Raw genomic sequence first — 23627 nt, 5'->3', positions numbered from 1 at the left:
AAATGAAATTATATAATATGCAGGTTTTATTATTGTCTGACTTATTTTACTTAGTATAACATTCTTGAGGTTCCTATTGTTGCATGTATCACAGTTTGCTCCTCTTTGCTGTTGTGTAGTATTCCCGTTTATACCCATACCATATTTTGTTTATTCACCTGTTGAGGGGTATTTGGGTTGTTTCCATGTTTTGGCTACTATGAATAATGCTGTAATTTAAAAATCACATGAAATCCTTTTGAGGACATGTATTTTCATTTTTCTTAGGTAAATACCTAGGAGTGAAATTGTTGGGTTTATGGAAAGTGTATGTTTAATTTTCCACATAAACTGCCAAATGTTTTCCAAAATGCTTTTTATATATCGCACTGGGATGGACTGAAATATTTTACGTTCCCACCAGCTATGTATGATAGTTCTAATCTCCACATCCTCACCAACACGTGGTATTGTCTATCTTTTTTATTATAGCCCTTCTAGTGGGTATGGGGTGAGGGTGTTTTGAACAAAGAGAATTTATTCCAGTTTTCAATCAGTCAGAAATCGGCTCAAAACAACCACCCCCCACCCCAGAATTTCCTTTTCTGAATGATCTCAGAGAACAAAATTTTTCAAGATTCAAGGGCTTGTGTAACTTTCCCCTTACAGTCTTTGTAACTCTTTATTTTTCAATTTCCCTTTAAAAATCTATCAATATTATTAACTGGAGCTTCATATTATATCAAAGGCTTATTGGGAAGCACCTTGCTACACCATGGATTTTGGTGAGCAGGACAAAGCAAGACCCTTCAACTGCAGAGGGGCCCTCCCATATTTCTCATTCTACAATGTTGAACATAAAGCTGGGGTCCTCACCCCACCCCCTGCAAGCTAGCGTTTATATCCACTCCTTTACTCACAGGTAATGTTCGCAGTTGTAAAATAAACCTTAAGATTCCAAATAAGCTTATCAGGCATTGCTAATTTTCTTTCCTTTTAACCACTTAGTCCAACTATACTATGTTTTCAATACCTTGACCTTGCACTAAAAAAAGATGGTGCACTACTGCTTAAAATCTACCCAGAAGGTTAAAAAAAAAAAAAAAAGTTACATATGTGTGTATTTATCACATCACATCACTGACTCCCTTTCTTGGAAAGGATGTGATTGACAGATGCTAATTTTGACTGGAGAATTTTTGAAGCAAGTATTGCTACACAATTGTCAGGAGAATGGTGTCAGGGAAGCCGCCCAAAGCAAATTGCCACATGCCACATTTAAATTAACAAAGGTGTGCTTCAGCAGCCTTTCCACTAGGATGCCGGCTGCGTTATTGCCTGAAGGATTTTTTCAAGCTGAATTACATAATGAAATAGCCTCATCTCCCACTCTGAAAGGCTGTTACATGCCTAGCAGCCCTCAAGAGTCTGTCTGCGGTCTTTCCTGTACTCATCTAGTTGTGTCATTTTTCTTCGTGGAGGCTTCTGGGGTGTTAACAGGCAAGAAAGGAGGGACCATGGCCCACAGCAATGCAGAGATTCCTTGTTGCTGCCATGAAAAGGCCAGCTGGTAACAAGATACTTCACTTAGGGCACTACCAGGATCTGGTCCTTGAAGAAATGTTCAGATATTTGGAAGGTTCATTTACTTCAAGGGTTACAGCTCAAGCCACACAAAAGTGATTTTAAATCAGAATATGAATACATAATCTCACCAAGCTTAACATATCTTTCAAGTGAACAGAATGCCTCCTTTCCCTGTATTAATATTTAAATACTCATCCAAAGTTTGCTTGATGAGTAAAGAATTAAAGTAAAGGAAATGGATAGTTATGAGGGGTTTCATCCAGGTCCTGATGCTCCACAAACCTGTCCCTCAGGGCTGCCACAATTGTGCAGTGTACAACCTGCACAACTGTACAGATGGTCTTGATCTCTCTTGAGAACTGTATGGCTCATGTATCTTAACTTGGTTTCTCTATCCCCTGGAGAGTTTAGGACTACACTGCTAATGTTTGCTTCTTTAAACCCCTTAATTCCATGTTGTGTTTGATGTACTAAAATCATTGATGAAGCTGATCCGCTGTTCTCAGTAAAGTAGCTTGTTTCTTGGTCAAAGAAATATTCATTCTCCTCCTTCTTAGTCTGTATTTAATTATTTCAGCTCTCTGAGAGTCATCTTATGTCCTTTAGTTCCAAGTTCTAGCATGAGCGGAGGCAATCTGTTCTCAAATACTGTACGTACAGGCATAGAGTATTAAAAGTTTGATAGACTCCTGGTCTCCTTTGAGGCAACAGGGAAAAGTGGTCATGAATACAGGTTCTGGAGTCAGGCTGCCTGGAGTGCAATCCTAGCTCAAGTTTGTTCATCTGTAAAAGGAATGTATAATGGTACCTACCTCACAAGGTCATTATGAGGATCCAATGTAAACTGCTTACAATAGTGTCAGACACATAAACATTCAGTAAGTGTTAGCTATTATTATTCTATTTTATCTTCTATTTTTACTTTATTATATTACATACCTCAATTTAGTAATAAAACACTAGTTTAGCAAGAAACACTGTGTGTGTGTTTTAACTCTTCAAAGACAGCCCCCAAATAAAAGAACTATGGAAGGGTGTATTATTAGTTCCCTATTGCTGCTACAACACATTGCCACAAATGCAGTGACTTAGAACAACGCGAATTTATTGTCTTATGGCTCTAGGGGTCAACAGGGCTGCATTCCTTCTGGATGCTCTAGGGAAGAACCATTCCTTTCCCTTTCCAGCTTCTAGAGACTGCACACATTCCCTGGCTCATGGCTATATTACTCCAAACTTGGCTTCCTCTGCTGCTGTTGTTACATTTTTCTCTCTGATTCTGACCCTCCTGTTCCCTTCCCCTTATAAGAACCTTGTGATCACATAAGACCATCCCGATAATTCAGGATAATTTCCCCAATATCCTTAACTTAATAATCACCTTTGCAAAGTACCTTTGGCCTTATAAGGTAACATATTCATAAGATCCAGGGATAGGAAGTGGACATCTTTAGGGAGGCATTATTCTGTCTACCACAAAGGGAAAAGCATTAGATGATCTCTTGAGATTATTTAAGCCAGTGGTACCCAAGTGGAGATGATACTGCTGCCCCAAGGAGACATGTGGCAATGTCTGGAGATACTTTTTGGTTATCACAGCTGGGAGAAGGTGCTGATAGTCACCTAGTGGGTAGAGGCCAAGGGTGCTGTAAAACACCCTACCATGCACAGAACAGGCCCCTTCTCCATAACAAAGAATTATCCAGCCCAAAATGTTAACAGTGATGAAGCTGAGAAATTCTGATTTAAAGTATATGATTCCTTGAAATCTTAGTAAGGTTGCAATGCAATGGAAGCCAGTTTCAGGATTTAGATTTACACAGAGACGTTTGAGAAATCACATCCAAGCTCTATAATTCCATGTTTTTAACAATCTTATATAGTAAATAAGAGATGAATAGTATTACTCATACTTTAATAGTAGGGTTTTGAACACTGCCTTAACTTGTAATTTGTTAAGAAGTGTTTGTTTCATTTTAGGTCTGGTGTAATCTTTCAGAGGGATGCATTTCTTATACAGGCAAGTTAATTTAAAGTACGTCTTGTAAACAGCATTTTATGTATATTACAAATATTTAAATTTATAGAGGCTCAGATTTAAAGGACCCAACACCAAACAAATGTCAAGATGATCCAAAGCTTTCTGCAGTATTTTATTTTTGCCTTGGTGTGGCTTGACCTCCATGCCTTGACTTCAAAGGATCAAAGAGAGAAGTGCATTTGCCATGACTTTCCCTTCCATGAGGAGAAAGATTTCAGCTAAAACCAACTTTCACTTGAAATAAGCGCCTTGGGTATCAATACCTAACTTTTCTAATTCTCAACAATTTCTGTGCTCAGGTTTGAATTCTCCCAATCTTTTAAAGTAATCTATAGAATTGCTGGTAGGAGACTTTATATTTTTTTCAACATCTTTTATTCTGTCTTTCTTTTCTTTCCATCCACTCCACTCTTTCACTCTCTCCCTTTTTTTTCTGTCCTAGATTTCCCCTAGAGTTTTCTTAATCTGAAGCAACTTCTAAAAGCAATAGTTATGTTTTCTGTGGCAGAAAATATTTTCTAACCAGTAGAGGACTCTCTCTCTCTCTCTCTCTCTGTGTGTGTGTGTGTGTGTGTGTAGGGCGTAAAAACTTTATCCATAAGAGTGAGTTTCATCATTTTCCCCCCAGGGAGGAAGAGTAACTATGAATATGAAAGTATTCTAGCAGCTTGTGAACCAAAAGAGCAGAATGAAGAAAAACACACAGCTATTCAGCAACCTTGTTTACCACTGAAGCTACTTCTATTGTATACATTTCTCTGCCAAGGTATAGTTCTGTGCGGTGCTTTTTACATTTGGTATGATTTCTAAACTACAATTAAAGGATACAGTTTAAATACATTTTAATGAGTTAAGCCTTGCCAACCAGTATAAAAAAAAGCCAAAGCCATACCTCTAAACATTAAGTCACATGTAAGATTCCAGATTCCAAATGTCATATTGCTCCTTAGGTGGGTACCACTAAAGGAACCTGCTCAGATCTCTGGGGTACAATCACCTGTAGGATTTTACAAAGATATGCCTACCTAGTCAAAGGATCTAGTTTCTTCAAAAATAAAATCCAAGAAAAAAGAGTGAGAGGGAGAAAAATCTGAGAGAACCTACAGATTAAGAGACTTAATAGATGCATCAAGTATACTGAGGACTGAGACACTTAGAGATAATTAGAGGGCAACACATAAGTGGGAGTTACTCAAAACAGAATAGCATGAGCATATAATAGGGCAGCTGGTAGAGAGAAAGGAGAGATAGGATTTAGGGAGAAGCAAATGGTAACTTTGACAACTTGGGCACATACCAACTCTGGCACAGAGACCCTGGACATCTCCCAGCCAAGGCACCTGTGCAGCCATTTCCCTGAGGAATAAAGAAACTTCTTTTGTTTCTGGGAAGGCCCTTGGATGGGAAAGTGCATGTTATTACACTGAGGAGCAAATGGCTGGTATCCCAATCAGGTCTCCCTCAAGCTACCCACATCATGTCCCAGAGTGTACATGTGGTCAGTGTACTTGAGATGCAGTGCGGGGGGGAAAAAAGGCAAAAAGCAATACAGAAAAACAAAGAGCACATACATACTAAGGACATTAGACTATAACCTAGAATCCCACAATATTTTCCCATTACTATTTTGCAAAGGTCAGTGAATAACAAAAACCCAGATAAGACAATCCAACAGAAAATGGTTAAAAATCATTTGGGACAGATTATTTCTTGGAAGAAATGTAGACATCAGAAAGGAAGTTTAGAATCTCTTGTCAAAGGGCATAAACACTGTGATCATATCCAAGGTGCTATGCCAGCTACCACCTTTCTTCTCCTTGTCAAAATGTTCTTTTTTTCACCACATTCTAATTGATGTGACTTCTATAGCTCCATACACTTCTCTGTTCCCTTCTCTGACTTTTCTTTTCCTTCTACTCTAATTCTTGATGTCCTCTTAAGTTCAGCTCTTACACTTCTTCTACTTTTAGGAACTCAAATATTCCCAAGGCTTCAGCTATCACCCCTTGGCTGACAGATCCTAAATTCACTTGATCTCTACTTTCTTGCTGTCTATCACCACTTGGATGTTACCCCTGACTTAGACGCAATAGGTCTAAATCCACATTAATCACAACCTCCCTAAAACAAACTTACCTCGTAACTTTGCTATTTCAGTGTGAGCTGCCACGGTCTCCTGAGTCCCTTGAGGTTTCAAAGTTGGTGTCATTTTCAAAGTATTCATAGCCTTCATTTAGCAAGTCAGTGCTATTAAGCCATCCAATTGTTCCTCACATTGTCTCAGAGCTCTTTCATCCCACTGCAAGCAGCCCTCCTAAGCTCACACCTGGATTACAGAAGCAGCCCCTACCTGCCCTCCCTCCCTAGCTTTTCACTCAATCCACCCAGCCTAGCATTCTCAGAATCATCTTCCAACTTTTACCTTAACGAGTGATCTGTTCAGGAAAATATCCTTTTCTCTTTTACTACAAAATCAAGGCTAAATATGAATTTTCAAACTCTCCATAACGTGTCCCTATCTATCATGCCTACATTTTCACTGCTTCTCTACACGATTTACTCCTGTTCTTTCTTCTAGTTTGGAATTCCCTCTTCTGTACCTCCACTTCCAAATCCTAGCCCTGCTTCAAGACCCCTCCCAAATTAACTTTTCCACCTTGCTTTACGGAACTATATGTCACTCCCTTTTTCATTCTTACCCCTCTAATGATCTGAATTGAGAAATTTAGCACTTAATGGTATGATGCGTGCCATTTCAAGTGCTGATTTTTTTTCTCCAATTACATGGCAAGCTCCATAAAGCTACAGATACAGTTCTCCATCTCTACCCTACCATATACTCTGGGGTTGAAAAGAGTGAATTCTTTTTTGGAATGAATAAATTAACAAATCTATTACTTAAGTATATTTTGATGTTCTTTGACTATTAATTAATGACCTATAACAAATAAAAATATACACAAAGCAAATATAGAGATTTATTAGCATTTGATTTTTAAATGTTATACATCAATTGTAAAACTATTAAATTTAAAAACTATCTTCTTACCTGATTGTATGCAGTCTGATGACTTGCAAATACCATCTAGAAAAAGGAGGATATATGCATAAATATTTGCAATACACATATTCTTTCTCCCTACCTTTTGTTCTTTTATAAACGGCCAATTAAATAATCAATTCCTTAAAGCAAGAACTAAAACCTAAGTATTATATATCATTGACAGTAGTTAGAAGAAAATATAGAGGAATAAAATAAGCAAATCCTAAATTTAAAATTTTTTAAATGAAGGAAAAAAATGTATTTCTTATATCATCCCTGACCACTAAGCCCTAGGTCTATTAAGTTGAAACATCAGTTGTTTTAGTCTGGTAATCATTTTTTTTTCCATTAATGAACCAACCTTTTCTAATCCTTATTGTGAAAAACTTCTAAGGCTCAAATTAGACCTCTTAAATTCTTGTAAAGCCGTTTCGAATTTCAATGACACAACAGAAGTTGACTAATTGAAGTTGGCTATAAAATTGTGAATACTTTCATCAAGTAAAATTATACATTAGAATCTTCATTAAAATACATACGAGTGCACGAAACATACTTGGCAATTAATAACTTACCTCAAGCATAAAACACATTGTACTTTAGTCAAAGTTAGGTGTTTTGGCATACTGATGTTACATTTTATAAATGAATCTTTATATCACCATCTTTAAGTGTCTCTTTCCTTAACACATTGTTTAATAGATGGGAAAAACCTAAGATGAAGGTTTCACTGTCTTCTGCATGTTTGTGGGCACAGGTGTGTGAGTAACTCACCATCATAGGTTGCATAGAGAGCTATCATTGTCACTGCAATGACGGCAAGCAGCAGGACAAGGACGGAGAGACTGATCTCCAGTGGGGTCCATCGCTGTTTCTTCTTTGGCTTTGGAGTGCTGATATCAGTTATATCCATCTGACTTTCTGATCTGCCCATTACCTAAAGTCTGGAAAAAAAAAAAAAACACGTTAAAAAGTTTTTTTCAAACTAATCATAATAAATTAATCAATAGATAAAAAGAAGAGATCTATATACAATTTTCTAAATGCTTAATGTGGCTGAATAAAGTAAAAGCTTAACTCATTTTAAATTAGAAATAAAAGTTTTTTTGCTGAAAGTCAAAATTTTGATTCTGAAAGCAAAGAGTCTATAGTCACATAAGTTAGACAGATTCTGGTCACAATCTTTTGGATTTTTTTGACATATCACTGAAGATCCAAGCAAAATCAGACAAGGAGACTCAGTTAAATACTCACGGACGATTCCTTCAGCAGTTCATAAGCAAATAACTTCTGTACCATCATTAAGGAAAGTTTTAAACTCACCCTTCTGAACTTTGTACAACATCAAAGGTGAATTTTATAGCTTGCTCCACTGGCTTCCTTTATAAGCTTAGAAATCAATGACTAATACTTCGAGGTTTTGACTAAGCAATAATTTTAAATATGAATACAGATAAAAACAAAAAGGAACAAACACTTGTAGTATTTTTTTTCATCTTAAAAACATCTTTAATTTTACAGTTCAAAATTACAACAACTGCTAATATGGGTATCTATTAACTGTTTAGACAACATTTTGAAAATGGTCACTCACTGGACCAAAAGTCATGGTTTACAATCTGGGATGAAAGATACTAACCGTAAGTACTGTTTCTTTGTGCAACTGAAGAAGAAGAAAATATGATTAAAAAAATTCAACCTTGCAGGTCAGGATAACAATTAAGATACTTAACTTGTTCTTAAATTAATAATATTAATACTTCTGCTAATTATAGCTGATATTTATTGAGTACTTCCCATGTGCCACTCACAGTTCTTGGTGCTTTGCATGTACTACTTCACTGAATCTTTGTAAGGCGGATTTGAATATTCCAGTTCTATACCTTAGGATAGTGGGGCACAGAAAAGCCAGGTAACTTGCCCAAAGCTACACAAGTAAGAACACATTTACAATGAACACATTTCAAAGAATACAATTACAAAGAACACATTTTGAAAGAAAATTGCATCATCATACAATGATAGCTACTTTAAACCTTATTGCAGAAGTCTAGGGGGTAAAATTAAGGGGATATTAGCCTAAATATTAGATTTCATTATATTTCTTTTAGAGGCCTAGTGACTCTTTATCAGCTATTCACCAAAGCTTAGAACACACAAGTTCAATTTTTCTGCCTGACTGTAGAAAAGAGCATTGTAAACTAACAGATTAGCTGTGTATAGCCTGATGCAAATTAAGCATATAATTTAGTTCCTAGATGAAGTGACTGCTCAGAGATGCTCTCATAGTTAGAAATCTTTGTTGAATACACATAATTTTCTGAGAGTGTGTTTTGCGGAAACTGAGGCACAGGATAAAGTAGAAACGGATTCTACGTTTGAAGTATGGCCTGGGTGATCAGGCCATCAGTTATCAGCAGATAACTAGGAATTTAATTTCCCCAGTGAGTTATTAATAAGTGAGTCACAGGTGGACTTTAAAGTTCTGGATACAAAGTCTTAAGCATGCTGTCCCTGGGATTACATGAGGCTATAACCAAGGACAGACTATCAAATAAAAATATTTTATTAGACCATGAAAACCATGTCTGCTCAATAAAAGTGGAATGTAGTGTACCTGAATGTTAAAATGTCTTAATGGTTATATGACTCATGTTGGCTTAGTCTCACAGCCTCTTTCTTGGGTTATGATATGGAATTGCATTGATAGTAGCCCTTGGATTTTTAATAGGGGAGGTGGGTGGGGAAAGAAAAGATGGAAACATACTTAACGCTTGGACACCATACAGAGAGGTAAACAATAAAGAATAATTTTCCCGCTTCTCCCAGATGAATTCAAGACTGACTTCAAGAGCATCTGAATATTAATCGCATTTGCTTGAGTATTTCCATTTCCTGAGTATTTCTCCCCCTGCTCTGATAATATTTCAGAAAACAATCTAGAGAAACGTTCTCCTGATATATTATAATATGACCCACTTCTCTTTTTAGTTCTTTCTTAGAAAAAACAATTAGTTTCTCTAGTAAAATCTAGGGCCAGGAACCAGGGCAGCCATGGGTTAAATTGAAGCTGCTCATTTGCGCCACCAGGTTTTCACCATGCAGGAAAACTAGTAGGCAGTTATGTCTTTCTCCCTTCTGGGTTACTTTTCCCGGGCGTCTACTTCTTACCCTTGAGACTGGGGTACTGAGGCAGCTGGGCTCTTAATGGTTCCGCACCTTAGCAGAAATTGTTACAGGGGAAAATAAAGGCAGTGACTGAAGCTGTTTAGTCCTTATACCTGAATCAAAATAATATCATCTTTGAATCACTTGCAAACTCTCCATCTGCCCCTCCTATAAACATCCTGCAAATTTTCAGTCTTTTGCTCCTAAGAAGCACTTTTCAACAGCACTGACCAAAGCAGAAATGAGGCAAGTTTAACCTCCTAATTAACTTTGTCATTCATTTCCAGTAATTCCAATTGATTCACTATTTTCTTTTAAGAAAATAGGGGTCAGAATCTTGAACCTCAGGAAAAAACATATCACCATCCCTCAGATACCTGGATGTCCAATGCAACCACACCCAACCCCATTTTAGAGAGGGGGAAAAGGAGGCAATTATACAAAAGAATACAAAAATTATAAAGTCGATACTTGTAGTCCCATATAAAGCAGGATATCCCCAAACATACCTACATCCTTAAAGTATTCCACCTCAATTGGAGATATGTTGGAAAGTTCAAGCCAAAAAGTAGACACTTCCGCAAGAGAGGATAGAGGATTAGGACATCTACCCTAACGAGAATACTGCAAACTTCAGCTTGACAACATCTCCAAAAGAATAAAAGATTATTTTGCCTAAATAGAAACTGAGTTTCAAAGCAATATACAGCAGCAATTTTTATACCAGTTGAGTGTACACATTACTTTATCACATCATCAAATCAAAGAACCCAGAGGATAACTGGCTTGTTGAAAAGTATAAACCAAAGCAATGTTCATCTTCACAACACATTAGTACATTAACATTTCTGCAAGTCTCTGAGGTTACACTATGCAATTACAGTTTGTATTACGGAAACTGAGGCACAGGAAGCAAGAGAAACAGGTTCCACCTATAATGGAGTATAATCTACAAAAATACTGAATCAGTATGCTATACACCTTAAACTAACACAATATTGTAAATCAACTGTACTTCAATTCAAAAAATACAGAGAGAAACAGGTTCCATATTTAGACGATAGCTGCAGATTTGAGGAGGCACATATGGTAGAGGAATCACCTCCTTGTTTCCCCGGACAAGGGAAACTTGTAGGTGTTTCCTGGATCTGATAATACGGAGTTCTGAACGCAAAGCCCCAAACATATTACTCCCATGTGCAGTGTTGCTATACAACAAAAGACACAGCATGGAGTCCAAGATTAAGTGCTGGAACCCAGCAATAATGCCAGCTAGATGCCTTCATAGTCGGTGTGCAGACTAGTAGCTTCCAAATGCTGACACTGCATATCGAGGTACTTCTTTTCAGTTTAATAAAATTACCATTTGCATCGTATATGGAGGAGGAGTAAACTTGACCAAGAGGCTAAAGAGAACAATTTGGGACTTCCCTGGTGGTGCAGTGGTTAAAAATCCACCTGCCAATGCAGGGGACAGGGTTTCAAGCCCTGGTCTGGGAAGATTCCACATGCCGCGAAGCAACTAAGCCAGTCCTGTACAACTACTGAGCCTGCGCTCTAGAGCCCGCAAGCCACAACTACTGAGCCCGCGAGCCTGTGCTCCACAACAAGAGAAAGCCTGCGCGCAGCAAAGAAGACCCAACTCAGACAAAAATAAATAAATTTATTGGAAAATAAATAAATAAAGAGAACACTTCAGTTGCAATTACTCTTTTGTTCAAATACTACAAATAGGTTAAGACAGATTAAGGAAACTTTCATCTGCAAAAGAACTCCCACCACCACTCCCACCAACCAACCCTCGAGATTTAAGCACTCTATCAGCATAAATTATGTAAGAGGAAACTAAGGTTTAAAGCAAGATGAAGAAGCAGGATAATGAAAAGATCTTCAGGGTAGGGAAAGTAAAAATAGGCAAGTGAGTTACAAATGAGAAGAAAATCTGACAGAAACCAAAATGAAAACAAACCTTACTTTAAAATACAAACAAAAAACAAAAACAAACAGTGTCTTTACAGCGGAATGGCAAATTCCCAGCCCCCAAATCAGCCAGCCTGCAATTTCGTAGCGCTGATCTCAGTAACCGGACGTAACTCTCCCAGGCAGAGGCTGCAGGAAGCTATGGAAATGAACCTGAAGAGTCGACCTGACATCACTTGCAGAGCCCTCGTCCAGGTCACCCTCTCTAACCCCAGTCCCTCACTCTTCAAGTCTCAGTTGCAGCTTCTTCCCAGGGCACGCCTCCCTCGCCCACAGCCGCGGGGTCCCGGGCGCTCTGATCTCGCCGGACCTGAGCCACGGACCCTGCTCCGTGCGCCTTCCACGCAGGCGCTCCGCGCGGCCGCCGCTCCCCTCCGGCTCCCGTCCCAACGGCTCCCACCGCCCCCGAGGGAAATCTCGCGCCCTTTGGACCCATCTCCCCCCAGCTCCCAGGTGCCAGCTCGCTTTCTCGGGACTCACCCATGGGATTCGGGAGAAGTTGGAGGCTGCTGAGCAGACACATCCCGACCAATGAGCGCACTGGGTCTGCGGGCGGCGGGGAGCGCCGCAGAGCGCTGGTCGGTCGGTGCGTCCGCCCAGGCGCGTCCCGAGCAGCGCGGGCTCCTGGCGGCGGGCGGCGGCGCCGAGCCCAGGCCGGACTCCAGGGAGGTTCCGGGCCCGCCTCGGCCCGGGCCCGGGGGCGACGGGGAACCCGGACATCTCTCGGACCCGCACCCGGAGAGACTCACCTTGGTCTCTCAGCAGATCCCGCGCCGGGAGTCGGGCGGCTTCTCCCGCCTGCGCTGGGTCCAGCTTCGCCACTTGCACATCTCCGCGCCCCGCGCGTCTCGGCGCTCTCACCCCCCCACCCCCACCCCGCCTCGCCACTGCAGGACCAGCGAGAGGAGCAGTTCCCTGGGTGACCTGAAGGTTTCCTCTAGGTCTCCCAAATCCTGTCACATCCTGTGAGGGGGCCAGGGGTGGGGGTGTGAGAAAGCCCCCACCCCCACGCCCGCCCCCCCCTCACCCTTCGCCAAAGGGCTTTGCCAAACATTCTTGGAATTGCTTAGCTTCGGGGCTTTCAAGAAAATACACTGCCTCTTCGAGATTCTGTAGTGCTGATAAGGGTTCTATTTCTCTCTCTAATGGACCTGAGACAAAAACATTTCTCACACTCTTCCTTCTCCACTTCCTCGCTCCTTTTCCTCCCTTCAGCGAAGCTTCTTCCTTTCTCAGTTTTTCTTTATTTTTTTTTCTCTCCTTGCTTTCTGTTTTTTTTCTTTCATTCTTTTCTTGCGCTCCCTCCCTCCTTTTTTCCTTCTCTCCTTCCTTTCCTTTTCCCCCTCCCTTTTGCTTACCCTCTCTTCTCTTTCTTCCCTTCCTTTTTCTTGGTGATGTCCAGAGCTACATTCTGTACTGAAACTCTCCAATCCCATCTTCTGACTCTAGGGAATCGTGTAACGTGCGTACCCGAGGGGCTGGAATGGGGAGTGAGAAAGTCAGAGAAAAATAAGCTCAAGTGTGTCTGCTCTACCTACTAAAATTTAGCTATAATGTGTCTGCTGGACCCTTGTCATTTTGATGCAGTCAAGCAGCACACCATTTTCATGTATGATATGTGATTCCTTTTCAAGGGCGTAAAAAACAAGAAAATACTTTTTGCACAAAGGCGATTCCTTTATAAAAGCTGTTTTTAGCAGCTATAAACTCAGAAGAACTAAAGCTCTCCTAATTTTTTCTTTTTTTGCTTCCATGATTTTTGGTTCAATGAATCAATGCCAAGTATATAAGTAGCTTTAACATTGATCCCCTTTTCCTTATATATTTGCAAACACACACACACACACACACACACACACACACACACACACACACACACACCCTGGGGAATTAATAGGGAAATACAGGTGGGTTTTCCTGAACATGCAGTTGCTATTTTTAACATCAAAATGATGCAGTGCTTGAGAGATGTCCCTTTGCACTGACAAATTTTGCATCCTTTTTATAGTAGAGAAAGTTGAAAAGCAAGGAGAAAAAGTGGTACTTGCTAATGAAAGGGTAAAGGGAATACAGTGGAGAGACATTAAGAAAAAGTTAAAACAATCATTAAATAATTAGATTAATATAGCAAAATCAAAAATGAAACAGGAGGGAAGGGGGCAGGGCACAACCTTTAAAAGAATGACATAGCCACAGTACATGACAACTAGTGAGAACCAACTGGATCCAAGATGGCAGAAGATTTGACTTTCAGTAGACCTTGAGCCTCATCATATGTTCATTGTAATACGTTAGCATAAGCTAAATGACACACCCACCAGTGCCATGACAGTTTTGAGGTCAACCATAGCCCAATTCCTGGAAATCCCTGCCCCTTCCCCAAAATAGTTGGAATAATCCTCTCATTAGCCTATGAAATTATCCAGCCCATTAAAAACTAACCACCCCATATTTCAAGGCCTCTTGCTTCTTGCCTTCCTAGATGGCCCACACTCTGTCTGTGGAGTGTGTTTCCCCCAAGGCTTCTCGCCTTCTGAGATGGCCCATGTTCTGTCTGTGGTGTCTCTAAATAAATCCACTTTTTACCTATCACTTTGTCTCTGAATTCTTTCACGAGGAGGAAAGGACCTTAAATTCACCGGCAGCAAAAGTACTCTCCTCATATCTTTATTCTTTACTCTTTCTTGGTGCATGGTGCAGACACTACTTAATCCTTACAGTATGGATGTAACTACCCCACAAAGAAGCATAAGGAGCTCTTCTAAGTTCAAACTGCCAGGAATTTGAATCCAGTTCATTCTGACTCAAATGCTGAGATACTGTTATCCTCCCTTTATAGAAAATACTGAAGCATAGAAAGGTGATTTACTCAAATTCAATCTGTGAGAAATCTAGCTTTTCTAACACTCCAGTACTTAATTTTTATTACTTTTCAGCTATATCATCAACATGTTATTTCAAACTTACATAATTAACAATAAATTAAAATGAGCTAGAAAAGTCTTTTCTTTTTTTTCATGTAGCCAGTCCTTAGTTTCTTCATAAGGAGCCATGGTCATTAAAAATTTAATACATTTCTTCTGATTAACATAATGATGAAAGTTTGTGGTAGAGGGGGAATGCCTTGGCCAGAATAATCACCAAATTTGCATATCAACAGGAAATGCAAGTAAAACTTATGGGCTTGGTCTTAACATTTCTGTTTAAACTTTTCAAGCTAGGTTCTGTTTTCAAATTTGCACAAAATTTTAAAACAGAAAAAGTTCCTTTGGAAGGTAATATTTATCTTTGCAGTTCAGGAATATCTTATTTCCAGTAGAAACTAAAATAGTCTGATTTGTTTATAGTGCCTCTAAACTTAGAGCTGAAAGATGAAAACAAATTCATTTAAATTTTCTTATAAATGAAAGATTAGCTAATAAAAACTTTTCAGACTATTCAGTTATGATCATATATCATATATTTAGGTCTATCTTATTGTAAGATTAAAAAAAAAGCCCTGCAGGAATCCAATTCAAAGATTCACTCTTGATAAGGGTATTTCATAGGGGAAAAGAATGGGGATAGAGTATACAGTTAACGAAAATCAAAGTGTAAAGTTATTTTTAGACTGAGACTTTCACCTGTTAGCAAGTGTGTGTTTCCTACAAGAAGTCTTAATTTTATTAAAGGTCCCCAGAAATTTAAGGGTTTTATCAAAAATGCTAAATCTCTTCCCTGAAGGAGGTTATGTAAACGGAAAAAATTTCTGTTTTAACGGATCTAATAAGGAGGCACCAGATAAGGAAACTCAGAAAACTGAGGTTTGCGGAGGTTGTCCAAAGGCATGCAGTTTGGTGAGTTACAGGGATGGAGGAGAAAATGTTAGGGAACTGCTGACTGAAACTGCCCGCCTTGGCCAGTCATGGTAATAACCACTTGCGTAAGTTGTTTTACAACAGGAGGTCACGATAAGGAACACAGTGCTGCCGCTGAAAACTAACTTGGAGAATTCGGGAGAGGCCAAAAGGAGGGAGGAGATGTCAGTCCATAATATGTCCCACCAACCTCCCAGAAATCCTTGTGCTGGAAACCATCCTGTCTGAGAAATTCTTGCGCACTGTCAGGGAGGGCCTTGAATCAGGCTAAATATGGGCACGGAGAAGATGATTGGCCAGAGACAACACGGAAAGTAACCCCGTTACCATAAAACGTGAGACAGCAAGCTACGTGGCAGAGCAGTTCTCCTGGGTTCCCTTACCCTGCTACTCTCCAGGGTAGTAGGGCACCTACTAGGGCACCTGGGTGCCCTTTCCCAATAAAGTCTTTTGCTTTGTCAGCACGTATTTCTCCTCAGACAATTCATTTCCAAGTGTTAGACAAGAGCCCACTCTCGGGCCCTGGAAGGGGTCCCCCTTTTGGTAACAACAGTAGTCCTCCTGGCTGCCATGCATAAGTTATTAAGAGTGGAATGCATTGGTTCTAGAAAGATGCAGAATAGATCCTTAAAAGCTGTACTTGTATGCAACACTTACAAATGCTTGATAAAGTATTTTTTAAAGCCCCTTTAAATGCACCATTGAGCCAGCAAGAAAGGGACGGAAAACATGAGAAGCCAAAAAATGGAGAGCTAGGAATCCAGAAGGGTATTTGAGTGATGAAGATGGTGCTGCCCTAGGGACATTTACCTATCTCAGGAGGCCCTGTCAAACCTAGGTGACCTAGAGCTTCAATTTTAACACAGCTTGTGACTTCTTACAAAACCTAGTGCAGAACAAGGTGAAAATCAGGTCAGAGATTCCTACATAAAGCAGAGACTACTGAAAAGAAACATCTGCAGTGAAGAGGTGAACTAGAAAAAAGAAAAAACTCAAATCCCATTTCCACTCTTTCCCAGTCCCCAAACATAAATATATTTGCTTTTTTAGCCTCTACTTCAGGCAGGTAAATTTATACCAAAAAGCTTCTGGTGAAAATTCATGATCAGATCAGACTTCAGATGGATGTAGGGCTGAGATTTATATTAATTGTGCGACCTGAAAATTCCCAAGTTAAAAATTATAGTAAAGTGGTCCCATCTAGACTGTGCCAAACAAAAATTGAGAGAATTATCGCCACCTGTCTCTCACTGAAGGAACTTGTTGAGAATGAATTTGTGAAACAAAATAATACTAGATAGAAGATCTGATATGCAAAAAGGAATGGTAAGCAAACAGTAACAATATAGGTAAATCTAAGAAAACATTGACTAAAAAAATGTGTGGGGGAGAAAACGTCAACTAAAATACTGGACAATGGTGATTGTAACTTGGGAAAGTGTTAATTAAGTTAAAGCACTCTAAAGTGCTTACTTATGTTGTTGAAAAGGAGGATAATGATACTGATTAATTTTAGACTTTATTAAATTAATTATACATGTAAAAATTACTAGTGTAACCACCAAAAAAATAGGAATAGAGTGTATAAGGTCAAATTTCGCATAAGGAAAAAAACTAGAATTAAATAAAAAGCAATCTAAATGAAGATAAGGAAAGAGAAAAAATGAAATATTAGAAATAAGATGGTAGAAATAAATCCAAATATATTAATCACAATAAATATAATTGGATCCAATTCTCCAGTTAGAGGACAAAGATTGTAATACAACAAATAAACAAAATCCAGCTATCTTCTGTTTAAGAGACACCCCTATAACATAATAATATAGAATGGTTGAAGCAAAATGATGGAAAAAAGATATGTCAAACAAATTTGAACCAAAAGAGAGTTGGTGTAGTGTAGCTATATTGTAATCAGACAAAATAAACTTACAATTTACCAAAGAAGACAGTAATCAGTTCAGAAGGGTGATACAATTCTAAACTTGGTTACATCCAATAGCATAAAGTTGAACTGTGTACTATAAAAAATAACAGAAGAACTGCAAGAGGAAACTGATAATTCCCCATGATAATGGGTGATTTTAATACACTGTTCACAATATTTGATAAAGCATGTGCACACATCAGTAATGATACAGAAGATCTGAATAACAATACTAAAAGCTTGTCTAATGGAAATGTATTGAATATTTTACCCAAGAATTGGAGAACACACGTTTTTAAAGCATCCATCGAATATTTATAAACATTGATTATACACCAAGCCATTAAACAAGGTCCAATGAATTTCAAAGACTTTTCATTATAAATAACACATTCTTGGAACTTAGCACAACTAAGGAAAGCTAAATCAAAACCACATGTACATTTAGAAATTGTTAAATGATGCACACAGACACTTTTAAATATGTTAAAGACAAGATAACAGGCCCCAAATGAAGTTTAGCTTATGTTAAGCCCCACAACACCAAAGTGAGACTGAACGTAATTACAGGTTTGGCTACTCCAAAAATGGAATTTTAAACTAGCCAATCAGGATTGCCTGATCAGCACTAGTTAGGTAATCTGCCTGGTGGACCACTACCATCCTCCAAAGGAATATCTAATCTGCTTTTCTTCCCCTAGTACAACTGCCATATTCCTGCTCCCTTATGTCTATAAAATTTCTTGCCCTGTATAGCTCTTCAGAGCTCCAATCTACCTGCTAGGTTGAATGCTGCCTCTTTCCTGAATCGTTGGATAAATACCATTAGATCTTTATATTTTACTCAATTGAACTGTGTTTTAAAATAACACATGAATGAAAGATGAAATCATAGCGAAAGTTAAAAAAACATAACTGGATGACAGTGAAAATACTGCATATCAATAACAATTGACTTATCTAGAAGGAGATTTACAGCCTTAAAAGTTTTTATTTTAGAAGAAAAAAGCTGAAAGTTCATGAGGTGAGCATCTAACTTAAGGAGTTAGAAGAAGAACAACAGAATAAATCATAAGAAAATGGAAGGAAATAAATAATTACCTTAGAATAATAAATTCATGAAATATATATAATAGGGAAGAGCAACAAATCCAAAGTTGGATCTTTGAAAAGACAAATAAAACTGGCAAGGCTAAATAAGATGGATGAGTCGGGAGGTTGTAATTGAACATTATATGGCATGAATAAAAGAAAAAACAAAAAATAGAGCAGAAATTAAAAAAGCATGAAAATGTTATATTCTGCTATATCCAATATATTTAAGAAATTGGATAAAATGAACGGTTGCGTAGGAAAATACAAATTACAAAAACTGTTTCAAGAAGAAATAGAGAACCTAAATAATCTTATAATCATTAAATAAAATTAACTAACAGTTAAGAATCTTCCCATAAAGAAAGAAAAAAGAAACAGGCCTAGACTTTTTTTTTAGGCAAATTCTACCTTATTAATGGACAATTCCATTCTCATACAAACTTTCCTGAAGAATACTTCCTAATTCATTTTATGGGTTAATATAACCTTGACACCAATAACAGGAGAGTATCTGAAGGGAAAATTAAGATCAGACTCACTCATGAGTTTCAAAGCAAAAACAAAATAATAGCAAACGGAATGCAGGCAATGTATAAGAATGACCCAAAAACTAGGAATACAAGTTTGGTTCAACATTAAGTACAGTATTTAGAGGACTGAGACGATACAGTTAGAAAGTAATCAAAGAAAGAAAGAGAGGAGGCAGGGAAAGGAAGGCAGGAGGAAGGAGAAAAGAATAAAGAAGGAAAGAACTAAGCAAATGATGGCAAAACTTCCATTGTTTGAAAATAGTATGATCGTCAATACTGGAAAATGAAAGCAATCAATAAAAAAAATTAGTATTTGTAAAAGAGTAATATGATCAATGAATATAAGGTCAGTATTAAAAAGTTAATTGCATTTTTCTACAACAGAAATAAAAATTTAGAAAATGTAACCTTAAAAAGACCTGTCTACAGTAACAAATACAGATATTTGTATAGATAGATAGATATAAATATAATTATAGATACAGAAAGATATTTCCTAGAAATAAATCTCATAAAAGACATGCAAGTTATAAATCTTCACTGAAAGTTACTGAAGAAAACCAGGTAAACTAAGGGACAAATCAAGAACTCAGAGTTGAATATTCAATATCATAGAAATATCAGTTATTCTTATAGATTAAATTAGATGTCAATCAAATGCCCAAAGCATTTTTTTGAAAGATGATAAGCTGATTATAAAATGTTCACGAAAGAACAAAGAGAAAATTATAGCCAAGACAATCCTGAAAAAGAAGAACCACTAGAAAGGATTTGACCTTCTAGATGACAAGACTTACAAAGTAATTTTAATAATAATTTACTAATTAGCAGTAGTTTATTGGTTCAAAGAAAATATATCAGTGGAATAAAATAGGGATAGAAAAAGTAGACTCATGTATTTAAGAAAACTTGATATATGCAGAGTTGATATTACAAATAGAAAGAATTTAAAATTCTTTAAATTGTGATGAGACCTCAGCTGGAAAAATACTGCATTTCTACACAGTACAAAAACTTAGTTATACATGAATTAGAAATTTAAATGTGGTAAGCAAAATTTTTTAAAGTGTTAAAAGTGTTAGAAATATATATGAGAATATCTTTATGACCTTGTGATATGGAGTGATTTCAAAGCCCAAAAAGTTCAAAACATAAAGAGACTGATAAGTTTAATTACAAATTAAATTCTATTTGCTTGCCAAAGAAACTTTGCAAAGAAAATACAAAGACAAGCGATGCACTAGGGAAAGATATCTCCAACACATAAAAGTGGAAAATTATTAGAGTATATAAAGAACTGCAAATGGAGGCCAAATAATCACCCCTAATGAATAAGAGACATAATCAGGCATTAAAATGAATATTAAATAGAAATGACCATAGCATATAAGAAGATACACAATCTCACTAATTAATAGGCAAATGCCAATTAAAATTCCAACATAAAACCAAATTTTACTCATCTGACTTCTTACACACCACTGGTAAGAATATTAATTTGTACAATCTGCCTGGAGGAAAAAAAAATTGTCCTTATAAAGGACAAAAGAGATCCCACAAGGACTCAGAGGCAAAAAATATACAAATCAATTTTCACTGCAAAGTAAAGGAGCGGTTACAGTGGAGGATTCCTGGACTGCATGTCAATATTATGACATAGTATGAGTGTGTTTTGTGTTTGGTAATTGCAATCATTGTTGCTTTTGTTGTGGTCATCCATTAACAATGCTTGGTGTCAGCTGATTTATCTCTTGTAAAAATAAAATACAGTGTGTGTGTGTTAAAAAAATAAAATTAAAAAAAATGGGGAAACTGAGATAAATAAATAAATAAATTACCCAAAAAAAAAAGAGATTATTTTTAATGGAATTTGGGGAATTGGCTAGCACAAAGGTAGGAAAACTTACTCCGTAAAGGGCCACATAGTTATTGTTTTAGGCTTTGTCCACATATGTTTGTTGCTTTTTTTTTTTTTACAACTCTTTAAAAATGTAAAAAAAAAATCTTAGTATGTTGGGCCTAAAAAGCAGGCTACTACTGGATTTGGCCAGCCAGCTATAGTTTGCAGATCCCTGGCTAGCAGATCCTCCAGGATTAACTGATTCTATTGGTCTATACAGCAGTTGACTCTCTACAGGCCATGCTATTTTACAACTCTGAAATCAAAAGTAATGTAAATGTATTCAAAGATTTAGTAATTTGTAGGAAACCGACAGCAATAGAAATGATTGTTTTTAAAACAATGCAAATAAGCTTTTTCTGACATAGATTCTACTGATTTCCATTGAAAAGATAACCCCAAACATAACATTTAACTGACATTGGCCAATAAAATTTTGACTGGCCAATATAGTTTTGAAAAAAAACAAAACTACACTTTAGCAAACTGCTTTGGAAAATACTTGCATTATCTAGAAAAATGGAAGAGGTACATGATTCACAATCCAGCAAGTCTACCTTCAAATACATACTTGTGCACATGTGCATCTGGAGATGTGTGCAAGGCTTCATAGCAGCACTGTCTATAATAATAAGAAGAAAAAAACTAGAAAGAAAACAAAAGTCCATTGATGGAAAAATGGATAAAATATTGTAATACATTCATAAAATGGAATACTAGAATACTACCCAGAATGCCAAATAACCAACTGCAGCTAAACGAATCGATATGGATGACTCAGAAAGATAACGTTGAGTGAAAAAGCAAGCAAATCCTTTGCAAGACTGAGTAGATACAAAGAAAACAAAAGATAAGATGATTAGGTAATCAAGGAAGCCATAGTTTAGTGGGTAAGAGAAATGCAAACAAGCATTTACAATAGAACATGGTTATTTTTATAACTGAGTAATATATACAAAGTTCATTTGAAATATGTGAGAGGGCAACTTTTTACCATTGGGTACATTAGAACACTCCATCACTTAACACATTTCTTACTTGATTGGAGGTATTTGGCAGAAAAAGGAGAGGATAAGAACGTTCAAGACAGAGAGAACATAGAGAACCTTCTCTATGTCTTGAATATTGTATGAGGTACATTGCAAACTTTTGCTGACTTTGAGCAGTTTGGTACTGCTGAAGTATAAAAGGCATGGGGAGGGAGGAGAGGGGGGAGCAGTTTCTCAAGAGAAGACTGAAGAGGTAGGAACCAGATAATGAAGGAATTTGTATGCTCTGTAAATTGCTTACATTTGGATGTATGCAATACAAAGCATGGTAAAATTTGTGCAAGGGAGCAATAAGGTCGGAGTTGTACATGAGAATACCTATGCCGCACTGATGGTAATGAGAAGCATGGCCAGAGGAGGCAAAAATGAAGGCAGAGAGATGTTAGAAAGCGAGCGCAGTAATTCTTATGAGAGGTGTCTTAAAAACACATGATCAAAGGCAATCAAAGGAGAGATTTTTGAGGTGGAAACCATAGGCCTTAGGATTTTTTAATATTGAAGGTACAGAAGAAGGAATCTAGAAGGACTCCTGTAGTTTGGGGCAAATAGTTGGATCTATCACTTCACTGAGACAGGGAATACTTGGTGCTGGTGGTGGTGAGTTGTAGATATAATGTTGAACAAATTGTTGAAATTGTAGCATTTCTGTCATATGACAGAACATAACAATGGGATGTTTGTTGTTTCTGACAATCTGGCAAAACATCTAAATATTTGTTATGTGCCAAAGGCAATACTTAATTGTGATGATGGACAAATAAGGCTCAGAAACATTGTAACTTCAAGCTTCAGCCATCAAGCAGTTTTTTGACGGACTATAACTGAATGAAAATTACATTTTAAAACGTGGAATTGAGCCTATTCTCTGGCTAAACTGTTCCATGTGCTCTGATATTGCGGGGCAGTAAAGTCCCTCTGGGGACAGCCTGCACTCCCCCCTCACATGAGGACGTGACTAAGCTCAATTGCAAAGATGTGCTCATCCCTCCACATCCCAAAATGATTACACGTTTCATCACGGCAACTCTCCAAAGTTCCGTAACTGATCATGTACAGAAAAGGGGAAGGAGAGGTGGTTTTACAGCAAACTTGTGTGGATGCTTGGCATCCACAAGCCTGGAACCTAAATTCACAAATTCTGGCCTGGAGGGAGTACTGCCTGTGACAGGCACTTTGAGGATGCCTATCACCACATACCAAGAAACATATGCATCTGATTCACTCCCATCAGACCTCTCTGATGCATTTCCTGTGGACATCTGTGGCCCTGACTCGGGGTAGGAGCAGGGAGTTGAGTACTACACAGCAGCAGCCACAGGAAGAACCCAGATTGGGGACAGCTGTTTAGCCTTGGCACAGTTTACATTTAAATCTCTGGTACTTTCTGACTCTGACTGCGGAAGGGGGAGAGGGCTGTTTACAAATAGTCAAAACTAGGACAAGTAAGATAAAGGAAAGAAATGTGGCTTCT

General features: G+C 37.8%; 1 protein-coding gene across 6 annotated transcripts in view; it reads right to left on the bottom strand.

The window, feature by feature from the left end:
* MME (membrane metalloendopeptidase) overlaps positions 1-12626 on the bottom strand; it is a 92037-nt gene extending 79411 nt beyond the window's left edge. For 2 of the 6 annotated variants that reach the window (XM_060011459.1, XM_060011464.1), the window contains exons 1-3: positions 12548-12626; positions 7425-7594; positions 6657-6692 (exon numbers count right to left, since the gene is read on the bottom strand). In XM_060011459.1, the coding sequence (XP_059867442.1) occupies positions 6657-6692; positions 7425-7584 (196 nt within the window). In that variant the 5' untranslated portion in view covers positions 7585-7594; positions 12548-12626. The other 4 variants (XM_060011462.1, XM_060011461.1, XM_060011463.1 and 1 more) reach the window with 4 other exon arrangements.
* Positions 12627-23627: the final 11001 nt, after the last annotated feature.

The sequence above is a fragment of the Delphinus delphis genome, chromosome 4 (assembly GCF_949987515.2).
Source record: "Delphinus delphis chromosome 4, mDelDel1.2, whole genome shotgun sequence".
NCBI lineage: Eukaryota > Metazoa > Chordata > Mammalia > Artiodactyla > Delphinidae > Delphinus > Delphinus delphis.
The sequence above is the reverse complement of the archived record's forward strand: the minus strand, read 5'-3'. Positions and strand labels throughout refer to the sequence as shown.